General features: G+C 39.3%; 1 protein-coding gene across 3 annotated transcripts in view; it reads right to left on the bottom strand.

Annotated features, from left to right (window-relative positions):
- nbeab (neurobeachin b) overlaps window positions 1-15,947 on the bottom strand; it is a 215,555-nt gene that overhangs the window by 42,880 nt on the left and 156,728 nt on the right. For all 3 annotated transcript variants that reach the window (XM_023961240.2, XM_023961236.2, XM_078956585.1), the window contains 3 exons: window positions 3,515-3,632; window positions 3,330-3,432; window positions 1,988-2,103 (listed from right to left, as the gene is read on the bottom strand). In XM_023961240.2, coding sequence (XP_023817008.1) covers window positions 1,988-2,103; window positions 3,330-3,432; window positions 3,515-3,632 — 337 coding nt within the window. The remainder of the gene's footprint in view (window positions 1-1,987; window positions 2,104-3,329; window positions 3,433-3,514; window positions 3,633-15,947) is intronic.

The raw sequence follows: 15,947 nt of genomic DNA, 5'->3' as shown, positions 1-15,947 counted from the left end.
TTTCCTTATGTGCTTGGAGAGGATAAATTATTTGCAGATGGAAAAGAAAAATGTTGGATGAAATCCATGGGAAAAGCTGAAAGAGCATTCAGTGATACGTTTCCTTTGAAGAGTGTATTGAAGCAGGCAGAAGGTCAGACAAGAGTAACAGTGTAAGCAGAACACTGTCAATCATGTTGGAAGTTCTACTACTGACCATAATTCAAGCAGAATCTTGCCAAAATACTACATGACTAATAAAAGAAAACAATTAACAAAAAAGATCAGATAAAATACTAAAAATTTAAAAAATGATAAAGAAAAGTCTGTTTGTTTACTTAATTAAACACATTTCTGTTACTGCATGGCTATCAATTTAAAGTGAAATTATGTTTGTTTGTTTTTTATCCAGAAAGGCTAAAAACCACTTCTTTTCACAATCCTATTCTTTCAGTCAAGATTTTCGGGGAGAATGCCTCTATCTGCTTTTAACAAGGGGAAAAATAATTTTGTTTGTTTGTTTGTTCAGGTTAGCTCTTCTAAGTTCTGCTGGAAACCAACGTCTTATTTGGTTGCAAACGAACTCTGGTGTGATTCACATCAATGTGACCGTAGACCGACTATCCAGAACACCAAAGAGGGGAAGTGAACCCAAAAGTGGATAGTCAAATGACCATTCTCATTAGAAAAACTTGTCAGTAGCATGTTTTTAAATGACACACTGGGACATATAGACCCCTTGCAGTGATAGAATGTGGTTGGTATTGACCACCATTTGGGAGTCAATCACACATCGTTTTAATACAACCAATGGGTTGCTGTTGATTCACAGAAAAAACACAAAGTTCAAGCGTCTACATAACCACATTCTGTACTTCTAGTACTTTAGGTTAATATCATTTTAGGAGATGATAATTTTGACTTTTACCAAAGATCCATGCTGAGCCACTGTAGCAGATGCAACTTTGGAAAGATTTGGAAAAGGCATCTCATTCTAAACATTGAAAATGATCTTGAAAGTTTTAGAGGCAGTAGTCAGGATATGAGGGTGGCAAGAGAGTATAATTATCCAAGTTAATGGCACACAATTGAAAGGAAACGGTGGGCTGAGCAAAGAAGGTGATTCCTGTGCTGGTGTGTAGCTACCAGTGCTAAGGCCTTGGTTGGGGTGGCGCGATGTTAATAACAGTGGAATAGTGCTTAATTAGAAGACCACTTCCCATTCACGCCTCTTCCCAGCACCTCACCCCCCCTAGCCTGTCTCCATCTCAACACTATTCCTGACATCCCTGGCAGCTCAGGTCATTACCGGGATTTTTAATGAATTTTGGGCATGTTTTTCTGTCTGCCTTACATCTAATTAGCTGACAATAATGTATCGAACTCCAGAACAGGCTAAATATAAATATGCATGAATATGCAGCGAGAGTGCAGATGACACCTCTCTCAGCAGAGTACGCTTTTCTCGTTCCCTGTTAGTTGCAGTTCAGATCAGAGAGTTGACAACAGAACCTTTCAACTTTGCAGATACTCCTCTGTGTGTGTGTGTGTGCGTGTGTGTGTGTACTCTTTCACAAAGCCAGCCACTAATTATCTGGCAAAATCTGCTGTGCCTGCTCTTTCCTTCAAACAGCACAGTCCCATGAAAAGGGAAGTTTACCGTGTTGAGCATCGCTTAGAGCTAGCACACATTCTTAAACAAATACGACATACCTGAAGCCACTTAGAGCATGTTTTCAGCAGCGCTGACATATAAAATTTATTGATTCTGATAGCTAACCCTAAAGTTATGAAACTCTAGCTGTGAAAAGAAGCACATAGATAATACATCAACACTTAAAAGTTTCAGTAGCTGTAAATTCTACCCGGAAAAGGAGGAAAACAAGTCAGAATCTATCAGTTTAACTGATGGCTGTAGGAAAAAAAGTACAATATTTCCATACTTTCAAGTTTTCAAGCACAGAATTCTACAAATGAATGAGATAATTGCATTGCAATCAATCCTTACCAGCGATGGTGTTGAGGAACATGAGATACTCAAAGTTTGAGATTTCCCGTCGCTGCCAGCGCTGGGTCATGTTGGAGGATTTGAAAAGCTGCCGAGGGGTTGCGAGGGAAATACGCCTGAATAAAAAGAAAAGCAATTCCAGCTGGAAATTTAAAATAAACTGGATTTGAGGTTGATAAAAAAAATAACTTCAAATGCAAACACATGCAATCACATCAACCAAAATAATCTTATGCTGGTGGTTGCCAACATTCACATACGTCCAACATTAACATTTCACTTTATTTTTCTTTCTAATCAAAAATGTGGGATCAAAACATCATACAAGAACAGTTAGTTTCTTATAACAGCATAGAGTGGAGTGTTAGATCGTCAGCAATAGAATAAGAAGGCTGATTAGCACTTTGAAAGTCTATGGGGGGTCTAAGTGTTTGTTTCTTTTTTCCCAGTGGTCTTTGGCCTGGCTGTAGTCCCGTTTCTGTCAGAGAATTAGGTCAGTTCAGTCAGGGTCAGTGCACAACCACTTCAATGAGTGGACTTTTGGGACCTCAAGTAAACTCTGCTCCAGGCTGAAAGGATGCATCACAACACAGAAGATACTTGCAATTCATCAAACAACTTTTAAGCTACGTTCACACGTCAACACGCGTATCATCTACGCACAAATTTGAAGACGAGTTAGGAGTCCCGGAAACCTTAGTTGATCTGTGCATAACTGTGGTTTTGTCTTTGTGTATTGGATGATTAGTGTTAACTATTTAAGGATTTTTATGTGTAGGACCCATTTTTAATTTATAGTTAGTTTTAAGCAGGTTTAATTTCGAGTTGTGTGGAGTAGATTGTATTTTGGATTCGCAAGTTTTTAATATTCAAGTGTACATGTGAATACACAATTGCAAGTATACAGTGATGCACAAAATGTATTCTATGAGTTAAGAAAAATCAAGTATTTCTCACATACAATGCAATGCAATTTAGTTTATTGATTTCTCTTCCCTGATCGATTTTCAAACAGTTGGCACGTAAATCGAAGGAAACACCATCCAAACGCCACTACCAAATCTGAGCCCCTGATCAGTTTGACCTGGTTTAACTTTCAACGCTTGTTCAACAGCCGCGCCTTTTGTATGTAGAACCTGAAAACGGTTGTAAAAAAGGTAAGTAGTGACATGTAAATGGGACCCTCTTGAATGCTCCCATTTTGAAGCTGAAACACGTTTGCGCGTATAACGTCGACCTTTCATCGAAAGTGGCTGCTTGAACGTGGATTGCAGAGGGCAGTGTGAAGGTAGATTTATAGGTGTTATCAGTCTCCTGCTGATTTGTCAATACGTTGACCCACCTGGCTTGAGGAAGTCCATAGCTGGTGCCCACTCCTACTCGAGGAAGACTGTGGACAACATTCTTCACGGTGGCCTGGTCGGGAAGGTTAAACATCACGGAGGCTATAAGCAGTAAAAAGTATGATATAAGTATCAACAAATTTCACTTTTTTGCTCAAAATTTCTTGATAGAATTTTCGCTTACTTCTGTTGGCCATAAAGACTTCCAAAGCAGTGTTCTGCAGAAGGTAGCACCTGGAAAAGACCGCTCTGATCTCACTAAACATCCACTTCCCATGTAAACCCTCAGTATGAGCTAAGACCTGAGAAAGACAGAAATGAAAAATACGTGGAGAATTAAACACTGGCAGAAATTAAAACCAAGACGATAAACCGTTGTCTATTAAAGAATGCTTGATGTGAAATCATCATTATTATTGACTTTAAATAATCAAGTAACTAATTACGAGTGTTGTTTTAAAGTAAGCCTAGATGTGGTGTAGAATTACATTTTTAAACATAAAATAATAATGTAGGTCAAATTTCTTTTACAAAAATGACACTTTGTCCCTTTGAAAAAAATCCTGAGGGACAATTCCTTTTGAAGGTGCAGACAGTAGCTTATGAAAAAATTGACATTGTACATACACATTAAGGATTCAAAATTCCTCACACAAAAAATACAATAACAGAAAGTGATAATAGTGTGCACATGTTCAGTTGAATCAATTTATATTAACAAAAATTAAACTTTAACGTTTTTTTTGTCACAAAATGTTACTTTTTGAAAGCAATGACCATAAAGTGAACTCTAACAGAGTTACACCACCTTAGCATTTTTTAAAACTTATTTAGATTTAACCTTAAAAGACAGATTATATTGTCACATATGACCAAACTTATTTTACAGGAAAAATATTTCTTAGCTTTAAGTTTACTTCTAAAAAAAAAGTAAAGAATCAAGAAAAACACACACCAACTCCTTGGAGAAAAAACAATACTAAGAAACATCATCCAAAATAACAGCTAGGGCAGACAAAGAATCCGTCGTGTAGGCTATGCAGTACTACTGGGATTAAAGGAGCACACACACAAATCGAGACAGTTGTTCTGACAAGTGAGAATGATCCACTCACACACCTTTCCTCCCCCCTTACATCTCACTGAGCAATTTTGTTCAACAGAACGAGCGAGGGGGAGAAACGTCATCAGCAGCTCCTGGGGTTACGATCACACATAGGTGCAGTGGAGAAACAGCGTTTGAGAGAATAAAGATATAACAGGGCAGCAGAGGAGTGAGGCGCTGCAGCACTGCTGAGAGTGTGTGTAGGAGGGTGTGTGATTAAGGTGGAGTGGGCAGGGAGGGAAAGAGCACAGTGAGATGGTGAGCTGGGTTAGGTCTGATGCTAATGCTCATTTAAAATAGTGACAGGCCGGAAGAGTGCAGCCTGAGCTGGGCTGCCTTAATTTCTCAGTGGAATAGCTCATGCCCGACCTCTGCGCCACATCCAAAATCTCTTGAGCTCAATTAAAATTGGATTAGGTGGAGATGCTGGATGTGCAGTGCAGCATCTCTGGTGCTCTTCTACCAGTAATGCCCCTGCTTGACACCTCTGCAACCCCCTACTCAAACAGTTGTCATAGAGACAGTACAGCCCAGAGGAGGCAGTTTGCAGACTGGAGGAGAGAGGAAGGGAGGTGAGAAAGGGCTGCATGAACACTGCTGAGGGCCAGCAGCAGCTAACAAGGAGGAAGTGTTGGCTTTTCTCTGCTTTCACTCTGCAACCAGATGTTCTGGAAACTGTTTTGTATGAACAAAAAGAAAGAAAGGGGCACAGATGTGCATCGCACAAATAAAGACTTTTGAAAGTTTAAACGCTTGACACAGACTGGGAGTTGTTTCAGGTATTAACATGCTATGAGTTAATGTAATACTAGTCTTTTATTCAACTTCTTTATACCTATTGGTGCAAATATGCATCAAACCACTTCAGCTCCAAAATTGCCTTAATTCATCATCTACTTAGGGGCAAAAACATATGTGGAAATATATTCAAAGGATTAAATATAGGCCGTCTAAAAAGCCCCTATAATTAGTTGTGTGCTGTGAGAATGTTTTATAATTATAAAGGCTTTAAAACAAATCAAAATTAGATTTTGACTTGCAGATTCTTTTAAACTGATATGTTAAGACTTATGTTGGTCCGGATGTAAAGTTTTAACAGTGGCTGTTGGTTTCTTCAGGGACTTTTCTGCTGTGACAAAGTGCAGGCCAAAAGGCTACCTGTCAACAAAAGAGAGGCTAAAGAGGAGAGAAAAAGCTGATTTCAAACATCTCAGATAAAAAAGAAAAAAAAATTGTCATAACAACAAAGCTTTGGTCTAAACCAACATGCAGGGGCCCCTATAGACTTGAAGATTTGACAAAGCCCAGCCCTCATTTTTGGAGGCCCAGCTGTAAAAAATGCCATTTAATGAACCTGTCTGCTGAAGCTGTCCCCTGCCTGTCAGAGGTGTCAGCCAGTGACAAGCACTGGGGACGGCCGCCTCCAGTCACAGACAGGCCTGCCAGCTGGAGACTTCGGCCCCAATCTAATCACGCCACCAGGAAGGGACTGGCGCTCTGCTCATGGTCTGTCACGCTCAGTGCTGGGGGAACGGCGACAGGGCGGGTGAAGGGTTCTGGTGTGGACTACTAGCAGAGCCTTTTGTTTCCACACAACTCCCTCAATGCAGGCTCATTAGGAGGCCCGAGCGCATGCGTCACTACAGCAGCTGCAGAAAACTACACATTTCTAGCATAATGTCATTTAACATCTCTGTCCTGTCACCTTGTTGTTCGTCCTTTCTTCTTTATGCGATTTTAAATGGTTAAATTGTGGCTGCAGAGCTTTGTAGGAAACATTGACAAACGTGTGACAGGTGGGGATGAAGAGAAGCACAGGTGACGGCTGTGTTTAGAAGGAAACTCACATATCACCAAGTATCATCAAGTAGAGCGCATTATACTTATAAGCCGTAGGAAGCCACTTCATGCATAGAAAGATTAGAAATATATTTGATTTTGAATTACTTCATCACCATAATATTTGAGACACACTGACGGATGTTATTAATAAATATAACAAAGCATTCTTAATAAAACCTGATGCAATTTTCTTCAATGTGAGGCAATAACCACCCCCAATTCAATGCATTCATACTAAAATAAAAAAAAGAAAATAGTATAATTCAGTGAGTCTTCCAAGCCAGCATGACTGATATATTTATATTGGACTGCTTGACAAACTGGTGTCAGAGCATCTGTGCTGCATTCTTCCCAGATTTGTCTAATAGGCTTCCATTATAAAGCCTCATGACTGTGTGATCCCAGGCAGCCAAAGAGGAACATGGAGGAAAAAAGAGACACTGCTAGCGGTTTCATTTTGACTGATACGAGAACTCCCTCAGGAGAAGTGGGATAGATTTCACACAAGGCAATTTGGAGGATCAGAAACACTATGGCTGACTTTATTGAATGACTGATCCTGGGCAAATATGGGCCAAATCTGTGAAGAGATAAAGCTTTTTGGGAAACTAATAAGAAAGCATAAAACATTTAAGAGCTGAACAGTTGAGAGTGTTGAGTGTTTTTTTTGTTTTTTTTGCAGAAGACATTCGATGTTGTGCCAGATGTTCAAACATCACCGCTGTGCTTCAATGCAAAGCTAAAGCAGATTCAACTTTACATTTCCATTTTAGGGAAAACTCATGGCAAACTTTTCTTTAAATTTTAATCCCTTTTATAGTGAATTTAAAATGCATGCATGAACATCAAAGCATGTGTCTCATCTGGTTTCCCTTAATGTGACAACTGTGGTGAAGAACATTTAAAAGAAATAGCTTTTTTAAAGATTTTCCCAGATTTCTACTCTTTTCGAGCCTCATATCTGAGCTCCAATAACATCTAAGGCTCTTAGTGCAGGTATTGGGGGGAAAACAAGATACAGATTTGCATAATCAGTGTCACTATACATTTGGGTGGTAGCTGGAGTGTGGCAAGATGACACAGCTCGAGTGCTCTGGCAGGACCAGTGGGATAAAGGAGATGAATATGCATTAAATATGTTGGCAGCTCACTGCCCCAAATGTCCAGCCAGGTTTGTCAATAACGTTCATGTCAGGGATTGTATTTCACGCACATTAGCGAGCCCAGCAGCGCCGACATCAACGATGCCATGGTGGGACAGGTGGGAGGGGCTCTCGTCCTGGTATGCAGTCACTTTGTACAGAGTAAAGGTTCCCTTAATGCTAAAATATAAGTCTCCACAAAATGGGAGAAAAAATATGACAATTTAGGCTGGTTTTCTCCAGCGGTGGTTTACACTCCTGTAATAAGTCTGAGGATGCCTGCAGAACATCTCTAAAAAGTTTGAAACCTGATCACATTTTTATGTAAAGTGGATTTTTTTTATAAAAATCCAGTAGGAAATATTAATAATTGTTGCAAGTAAAATAAAATTATCCAATAGAATGCTAGTAAGGGACTAGTCCGATTTAGAATGGTTCACGCAATTCAGGCGAGCGTTTCCATTCAAAGTTGGACCATAACGGTGCATGCGGAGTGAAGTTAACAACAACAATGGAGGTCATCCGGCAGCTCAAGTTTTCCGCTTGAGTTTTGGTACTTCATATATACAAAGCATTCAAAGTTGTTTGAGAGAAGATCGCAGGCAGCGAAGAGGAATACAGCTGCTTTCTTTTGTTGCAATGACCTTCAGCCAATCAACGGGTTTCAACAGTAGTACCATATTTCTATGGACCTACAACCCAAACCCAAACCGTGCCCAAAAATGGTTTGGTCCAGCTTAATGTGTCCACTTTATAATGGAAACGCTCAAAATACTGAACTGGAGCGTACAGTACCATACTGTACCGCTCAGTGGAAACAAGGCTTAATACCAAAATGTAAGTAAAAAAAATTTGTTGGTAATTTATTTCCCATTCTTGCTCTTTAGGTGAGCATTCATACTGATCCTGCAATACTGTTCCATTCCTGTGAGCTGCTCCTTTCATAATCCATTACTACAGTCCTTCATCTAAACTACAAGGCCAGTCTATTTTTGTGTCACTGTCATGTGTGATGGTAGGGGACTGACTGTAGAAATGTGATCATACATAAGAGAACTTAAAATTAAAACAGATTATTTCCTTATTCAAATTTTGATAGATCAGGAGCAGATAAAGACTCGCCATTTGAAAAAGCTCTTAGATGTAATGCAGCAAAATAAATGAGCTGGCCAAAGTCTCCCTCCTCCGCTCCATTCTGATGCATCCTTGCAGACGAATAGAACCATTAACACCTTTATTTTCCTCCTCCCAGCTGACATCTGGCTCAAAATTTTACAGTTGGATAGCTCAAAATACCAGCTAAGTTTTTTACTTGTAATATCAATGACATAACCCTTTTTTGGAAAAGAATAATGTTTTCAAAACAGACATTTTTTGTTAAAAAGTTTTTTGAAAGAGTTCTTAAATCTTAAATATGAGTTATATCTTTGTTATGAACTGGGTCTTATAAAAAGGTAGTTAAACTATAGCCAAGTACTTTAATTTTATTCATACTCGTTTTTATTGTTTACAAGTTACTTGTTCGGCTGAATCCATTCATAAACCCATTCAGATTTTCTGTCAGAAAGCACTGAAAGAAAATCTGAAATGGAAACTTAAACCAATACTTTGAGTCCTGGACTTTTCATGTCTTGCTTGTCATACAGAACAACAGTTCAACTTAAGTCAGAAGTCAGTTCATGACTGACAGTGGGGCAAAGCTCGGCTCGATGAAATCGCTACCAGCAGATTCTGCATCAGCATGCGGCCTTGCACTTTAGAAGGAACACCCTGAAAACATCCAGACACTGGGAAAAACATCAGGGAGGCCTGCAAACTGCGAGAACAACCTCAGTGTTTGACTTTAGGTAAAGACAACAAGAACCCGTCTCATGAAGCCTGAAAACTAACTCAAACATCAAAAGGCTATAGACAAGGAGACTTGCATAGAACCAAGAGCTGAATGAAATGATACAAATCGCCTTTGAACATACAGTAAACTTATTATAGTTATTCCAGTTACATCAAGTTCATCTCCTTGGAAGATTGATAATCACAAACCACAATAAAGCACAGTAAAGCAGGTATGATAATATGGGCTTTGTTATGACACACAACTTTGATGCCATAATCACCCCACCATGGCAACTAATAGTTAATCTGTCAACTGAATTGCCATCTTTGTTAAAGAATTGAACAGTGAAGCAGACCTTTAGGTGCAACGAAGAGGGAAAGAAAAAAATGATTTGCAAATGGGTGGAAACACAACGTGACAAATGTAAAGAAAGAAAGACTTTTACTGCAACTCCTATGGCTAAATGGAGTGAGTAATAAACCGGGAACAAACATAAAATATTACTTTCACTGTTGTGCTGTTCCTACTATTATTTTCAACCTAGAGGACCAAAGTTTAACATTTTGAAAGACCCACTCCAACCGTCTCTTAACTCAAAAAGCATTCCAACTCTTAAAACATCGTCCACATGCGTTGACATCACATTTGGGTTATCCAACCACAGTTCTTAATTCTGCTTAACTTGGGGCCTGTCAAATTTTAGCTTGGGTCCTAAGATGTTAATAATTATACAAGCTTTGGCCAAAATAAAAAAAATAAAATGTGTTTTCTAGGTCATAGTTTCTACAGAGCTGCATGAATTCATTATAAATTGCCCTCCAAGTTGTGGCCCGAAGTAAGCCTGCCCCCATCTCCTGTGACCCATATTTTTACACTGTCTCCCACTAGCTTACAGCCCCTCACAGCCCCAACCTAACATTGCCTGTGCAACAAAAATGGGGAGCAATTTTGGAGCTTTACAGCTGTGCAGTTTGGGGCCAGCTGCCAGCTCGGACGAGGAAAATGAGGATGTACATGGATCTATTTGTCTGCAAGTGGATGCATCAGAATGAAGAGGAGCTTATGGTCCATCCAGCGTAATTTCTACATAACAAATACGTTTTTTTACAGACTGTGATTTTTCATCTGCCCCTGATTCACAACGATTTGAAAAAGAAAAGTCCACTGTCTATGTCGTTGGTCGTCTCACTTTGTCGTCAGGACTTAGCAACCGTTGCTACTGTCAATAGCTACTGTCGATAGCTACTGTCGTTAGCTACTGTCGATAGCTATTGTCGTTAGCTACTGTCGATAGCTATTGTCGTTAGCTACTGTCGTTAGCTACGGTGTTTGCTACTGTCAATAGCTACGACGTTTCCCCGTGTTTTGTCGTTAGATGTTCTCGTTTTTCAAATGTTCCCAAAGTCGTCAGAAAAGTCCTTTGTAAGGCCGGTAAATTTTTTCCTGTACTACCACGGAACGAAAAAGAAATGTTTATCAAAGCAGACGTCAGGGTTAACCATGACAACACGTTTTTAAGATGAACTTTATTTTGATATTCCCTCAAACGCGTATTGCCAGAAAGGGGGGGGGGGGGGGGGGGCATGCATACAACGCTTGAAACGAAAACAAAGTGGCGCATTACCGCCACCACCTGATCTGGAGGCGAACTACTTCTATTTAACGCGGAGAATGACACATAATAAATATGAACATTTTACGAAGACTATTTATGAATGTGCTGTGTTCTGATCATGAAAAATGTGGTTGATTTATTAATAATAAAATTACAAACACATTGGTGTTGATTTAATGTATTTGTTCAGAAATAAACCCTCAAGTCATTAGTCCATGGCAATATTTATTTTTTTGCAGCTGAACGATTTACGGGGGCCTTGCAAGGATGCCTTTAAAATATCTTTGATGAGTTACCTTCTCAAATTTTAGTGGGTCGAGTCACTAATTATGAATATAACAGTCGAAAACTGACTGGTTTTTGAGCTTTTCTTTTTAATCTATTTATGTGACCATGAGATGGCGCACTCGGGACCACATAAGGCTCTTATTAGCCCGTCTGATCCTCGTTTATCCATCAGATTTGTAACAACATATTTTATAAAGATCAGTCATTTTTCAAAATTATTTGAAATAATAGTTTCATCACAAGATTAAATTAAAGCCATACTCTAAATAACTTTAAACGTTAAACGGGAACGTGAAACCGTTGTACGCTGCACCCCCCCCCCCCCCCCCCCCCTTCTGGCAGTGCGCGTTTGCAGGGTTGTCAATAAAGGTTTTTTTTTTAAAAAGTGTTTTGTTCCGTGATAATACGGGAAACAATTTATCGACCGTACAAAAGACTTCTCTGACGACCTTTGCAAAATTTGAAATACAGCAAGATCTAAGGACACGACATGGTGAAAGAACGTAGCAAACGACACTAGCAACGGTTGCTAAGGATCTTCCTGACGACACGTGAAACGACGTAGCAAACGACACTAGCAACGGTTGCTAAGGATCTTCCTGACGACATGGTGAGACGACGTAGCAAACGACACTAGCAACGGTTGCTAAGGATCTTCCTGACGACATGGTGAGACGACGTAGCAAACGACACTAGCAACGGTTGCTAAGGATCTTCCTGACGCCGTAGTTAGACGACATGGGATAAGGACAATGACAAAGATAAAGTTTAAGGATAAAGCAAGCATATACATCACAAAGTTAATACAAAGTAATAATCAAAGAATCATGGGCATGCAGAAGATATTGCTTAGTAATACATAGACATGAACCAATGTAAAATGAACTCGTTCAATAGACATAGACAATGAGCCCAAAGCATAGACAGTGGACGCAAAAACACGATCAGTAGACATAGACAATGGACCAAGGACATAACAGTAGACGCAAAAACACATTTTGATATTTTTGGCACAAATGGAACCTCATAAAATATATACATATTATACTAATTAAAAAAATTAGGCATATGTATGAGGTTCCATTTGTGCCAAAAATATCAAAATGTGTTTTTGCGTCTACTGTTATGTCTTTGGTCCATTGTCTATGTCCACTGATCGTGTTTTTGCGTCCACTGTCTATGCTTTGGGCTCATTGTCTATGTCTATTGAACGAGTTCATTTTACATTGGTTCATGTCTATGTATTACTAAGCAATATCTTCTGCATGCCCATGATTCTTTGATTATTACTTTGTATTAACTTTGTGATGTATATGCTTGCTTTATCCTTAAACTTTATCTTTGTCATTGTCCTTATCCCATGTCGTCTAACTACGGCGTCAGGAAGATCCTTAGCAACCGTTGCTAGTGTCGTTTGCTACGTCGTCTCGCCATGTCGTCAGGAAGATCCTTAGCAACCGTTGCTAGTGTCGTCTGCTACGTCGTTTCACGTGTCGTCAGGAAGATCCTTAGCAACCGTTGCTAGTGTCGTTTGCTACGTTCTTTCACCATGTCGTGTCCTTAGATCTTGCTGTATTTCAAATTTTGCAAAGGTCGTCAGAGAAGTCTTTTGTACGGTCGATAAATTGTTTCCCGTATTATCACGGAACAAAACACTTAAAAAAAAAAAAACCTTTATTGACAATCCTGCAAACGCGCACTGCCAGAAAGGGGGGGGGGGGGGGTGCAGCGTACAACGGTTTCACGTTCCCGTTTAAAGTTATTTAGAGTATGGCTTTAATTTAATCTTGTGATGAAACTATTATTTCAAATTATTTTGAAAAATGACTGATCTTTATAAAATATGTTGTTACAAATCTGATGGATAAACGAGGATCAGACGGGCTAATAAGAGCCTTATGTGGTCCCGAGTGCGCCATCTCATGGTCACATAAATAGATTAAAAAGAAAAGCTCAAAAACCAGTCAGTTTTCGACTGTTATATTCATAATTAGTGACTCGACCCACTAAAATTTGAGAAGGTAACTCATCAAAGATATTTTAAAGGCCTCCTTGCAAGGCCCCCGTAAATCGTTCAGCGGCAAAAAAAATAAATATTGCCATGGACTAATGACTTGAGGGTTTATTTCTGAACAAATACATTAAATCAACACCAATGTGTTTGTAATTTTATTATTAATAAATCAACCACGTTTTTCATGATCAGAACACAGCACATTCATAAATAGTCTTCGTAAAATGTACATATTTATTATGTGTCATTCTCCGTGTTAAATAGAAGTAGTTCGCCTCCAGATCAGGTGGTGGCGGTAATGCGCCACTTTGTTTTCGTTTCAAGCGTTGTATGCATGCCCCCCCCCCCCCCCCCCCCCTTTCTGGCAATACGCGTTTGAGGGAATATCAAAATAAAGTTCATCTTAAAAACGTGTTGTCATGGTTAACCCTGACGTCTGCTTTGATAAACATTTCTTTTTCGTTCCGTGGTAGTACAGGAAAAAATTTACCGGCCGTACAAAGGACTTTTCTGACGACTTTGGCAAAATTTGAAAAACGAGAACATCTAACGACAAAACACGGGGAAACGTCGTAGCTAACGACAGTAGCAAACACCGTAGCTAACGACAGTAGCTATCGACAGTAGCAAACACCGTAGCTATCGACAGTAGCTAACGACCGGAGCTATCGACAGTAGCAACGGTTGCTAAGTCCTGACGACAAAGTGAGACGACCAAAGACATAGACAGTGGACACAAAAACAGATTTTTGGCACAAATGGAACCTCATACATATGATTTAAAAAAAACAACACTATATCAGTAATAAACCAACTTCTGACACAAAGTAACACTTTATATTTGGTTTTGCTTAATAAAGTTGTATGTACCTGCGTTTTACATGTTGTGCAAAGTTGGTCGTGTATGTTACGCTTCAAACTTAAAGAGGCAGTAATATAAGTAGTTGTTTTTTTAAATCACTGTGAGAACAGTCAAAGAGTCCCACACCCAAAGCCAAATCCACAAACTTACATAAACACACGAGTCAGCACATCATCGAGATAAACAGCTTGAGGGTGTTTTTACTAAGAGGCTTGAAAGAAGGATCGCTGTCATTCGGTATTGGGTCTTTTAGGAAAGCTTTTCCTAATTGGACTTTTTAAAGGACTTGTCAGACTTAGGATGACTGAAATCTTCCTGGCCTGGGCTACAGCTTCCTCTATTGCTGCAACTTCAAAATTGCTTCTTTTTTTTTGGCCTTGTTTCCCTACTATTTCTACAATTTTGATAATGTCAGGGTTTGGAGCGAAACAGAAAAGGAAAGGAAAGATGGAGAGAACAAGGATGGAGAAATTGAAAGACGGATGGTCAGATGGACAGGAAGAGAAAACGGTAAGACACGGAAGCCTGATGAGCAATGAGAGCCTCATTCGTATTTAATTAATCTTGTCTCTCTACCTTTGCTTTGCCACTTCCCTTGGAACCGAGGTAGTAATGACACCCTCATCCATTATCCTTTTATCCTTGTTATTCAGAGGGAATTGCTTAATAATATGTTACAGATTCGTCCTCCTACATATAATTCTTTCTGTCATTTGCAGTATATCATCTGGAAAACACACAGCCCCCTTTTATACTGGCCACTGTTTGAGGATTATTGTGGGTGACAACTTCGGGACGCAGCCAGAATCTGGAGCATCGTTTTTTCAGGCATGTGGAACTACCCTGACTTATCTGTCATTGCCAAAAGCACAACAAGCTATTCAGGGCCAAAGGAAAGGTGGAACAGGTTCTTATCGGCTTCTCTGAACGAGAGGGCTTGTAAATTTATGCTAATGAGAGCCTTTTGTCATCTTGGCTCACCCTTTGGGGCCTGGTTTGTGCTGTATGATAATCTGGCTGTTTAGTGCACTAGATAATTTGTACTTTATCCTCATGTAATTATATAGTTTAAATCTTTTCACCAGTGCTAATCCTACCAAAGTGTCTTAACTGTTGTCTGTGCTTCTTAGCAGCACAAGTGTACCCTTGACTTTCATATAAAATTAAGTAGGAGGGGTGCAGCGCTGTTATAATTATTCTGACTTTCTTTAGTGTGTGCAATGAATCCTCTTATCATATTCATCCACCTTAGCAGGCAGGCTAGGAGCCAAGATGGTAGCCTTCAGGTTTGAGAGAAAAAGCAGAGAACGGTGAAAACATTGACTAAAAGAGCTGTAAACATTTTCTTTTTTTAGAAAAATGAAAGGATGGCAGAGAAAAAACAGACTGAGGAGGGCATTAAAGAAGTACCCTCACAGCCCAGTGGGACTTCAGGCCATCTCATGAGCCTGCCTGACAGACAGCCCCTTGCAATCTGTTTAGCATGCTGTAATTTGACTAATTATGCTGGATTACAGCAAATAAGACCTTTTCTCCTGGGTCAGTGAGCGGCCCTTTGTTCCCTTGTTTTAACTAAAGCAAAATATACCAAAACAAGTATATAGATATATATTTTTAATAGTATAAAAAAACCTCTTATAACTTTTTTTTCTTAAATTAGACTGGTGACTAAAAGAAAGTAGCATCATCATGTAGAAACTAATTAACAACAAATGATTTATTTTGATTTCATGGAGCAGATTATTAAAAATGTAACGTGTTTTTTTTCTTTAAAATCTAAAAATAAGATGTCAGAGGACAGTATTTTAAAGGCAAGTTTCAGCTTTGCATGCCAACTTAATAGTGTGGCTGTAACTGCTCTTTAAGTAAAAAGCTATTTTATAAGACTCATTACAAATTCAGAAATAATGCATAT

Source organism: Oryzias latipes, chromosome 13, assembly GCF_053564925.1.
Source record: "Oryzias latipes strain Hd-rR chromosome 13, Olatipes_Hd-rR_3.1".
Taxonomy (NCBI): Eukaryota; Metazoa; Chordata; class Actinopteri; order Beloniformes; family Adrianichthyidae; genus Oryzias; species Oryzias latipes.
Note: the sequence above shows the minus strand (reverse complement) of the source record. Positions and strands in the feature narration are given on the sequence as shown.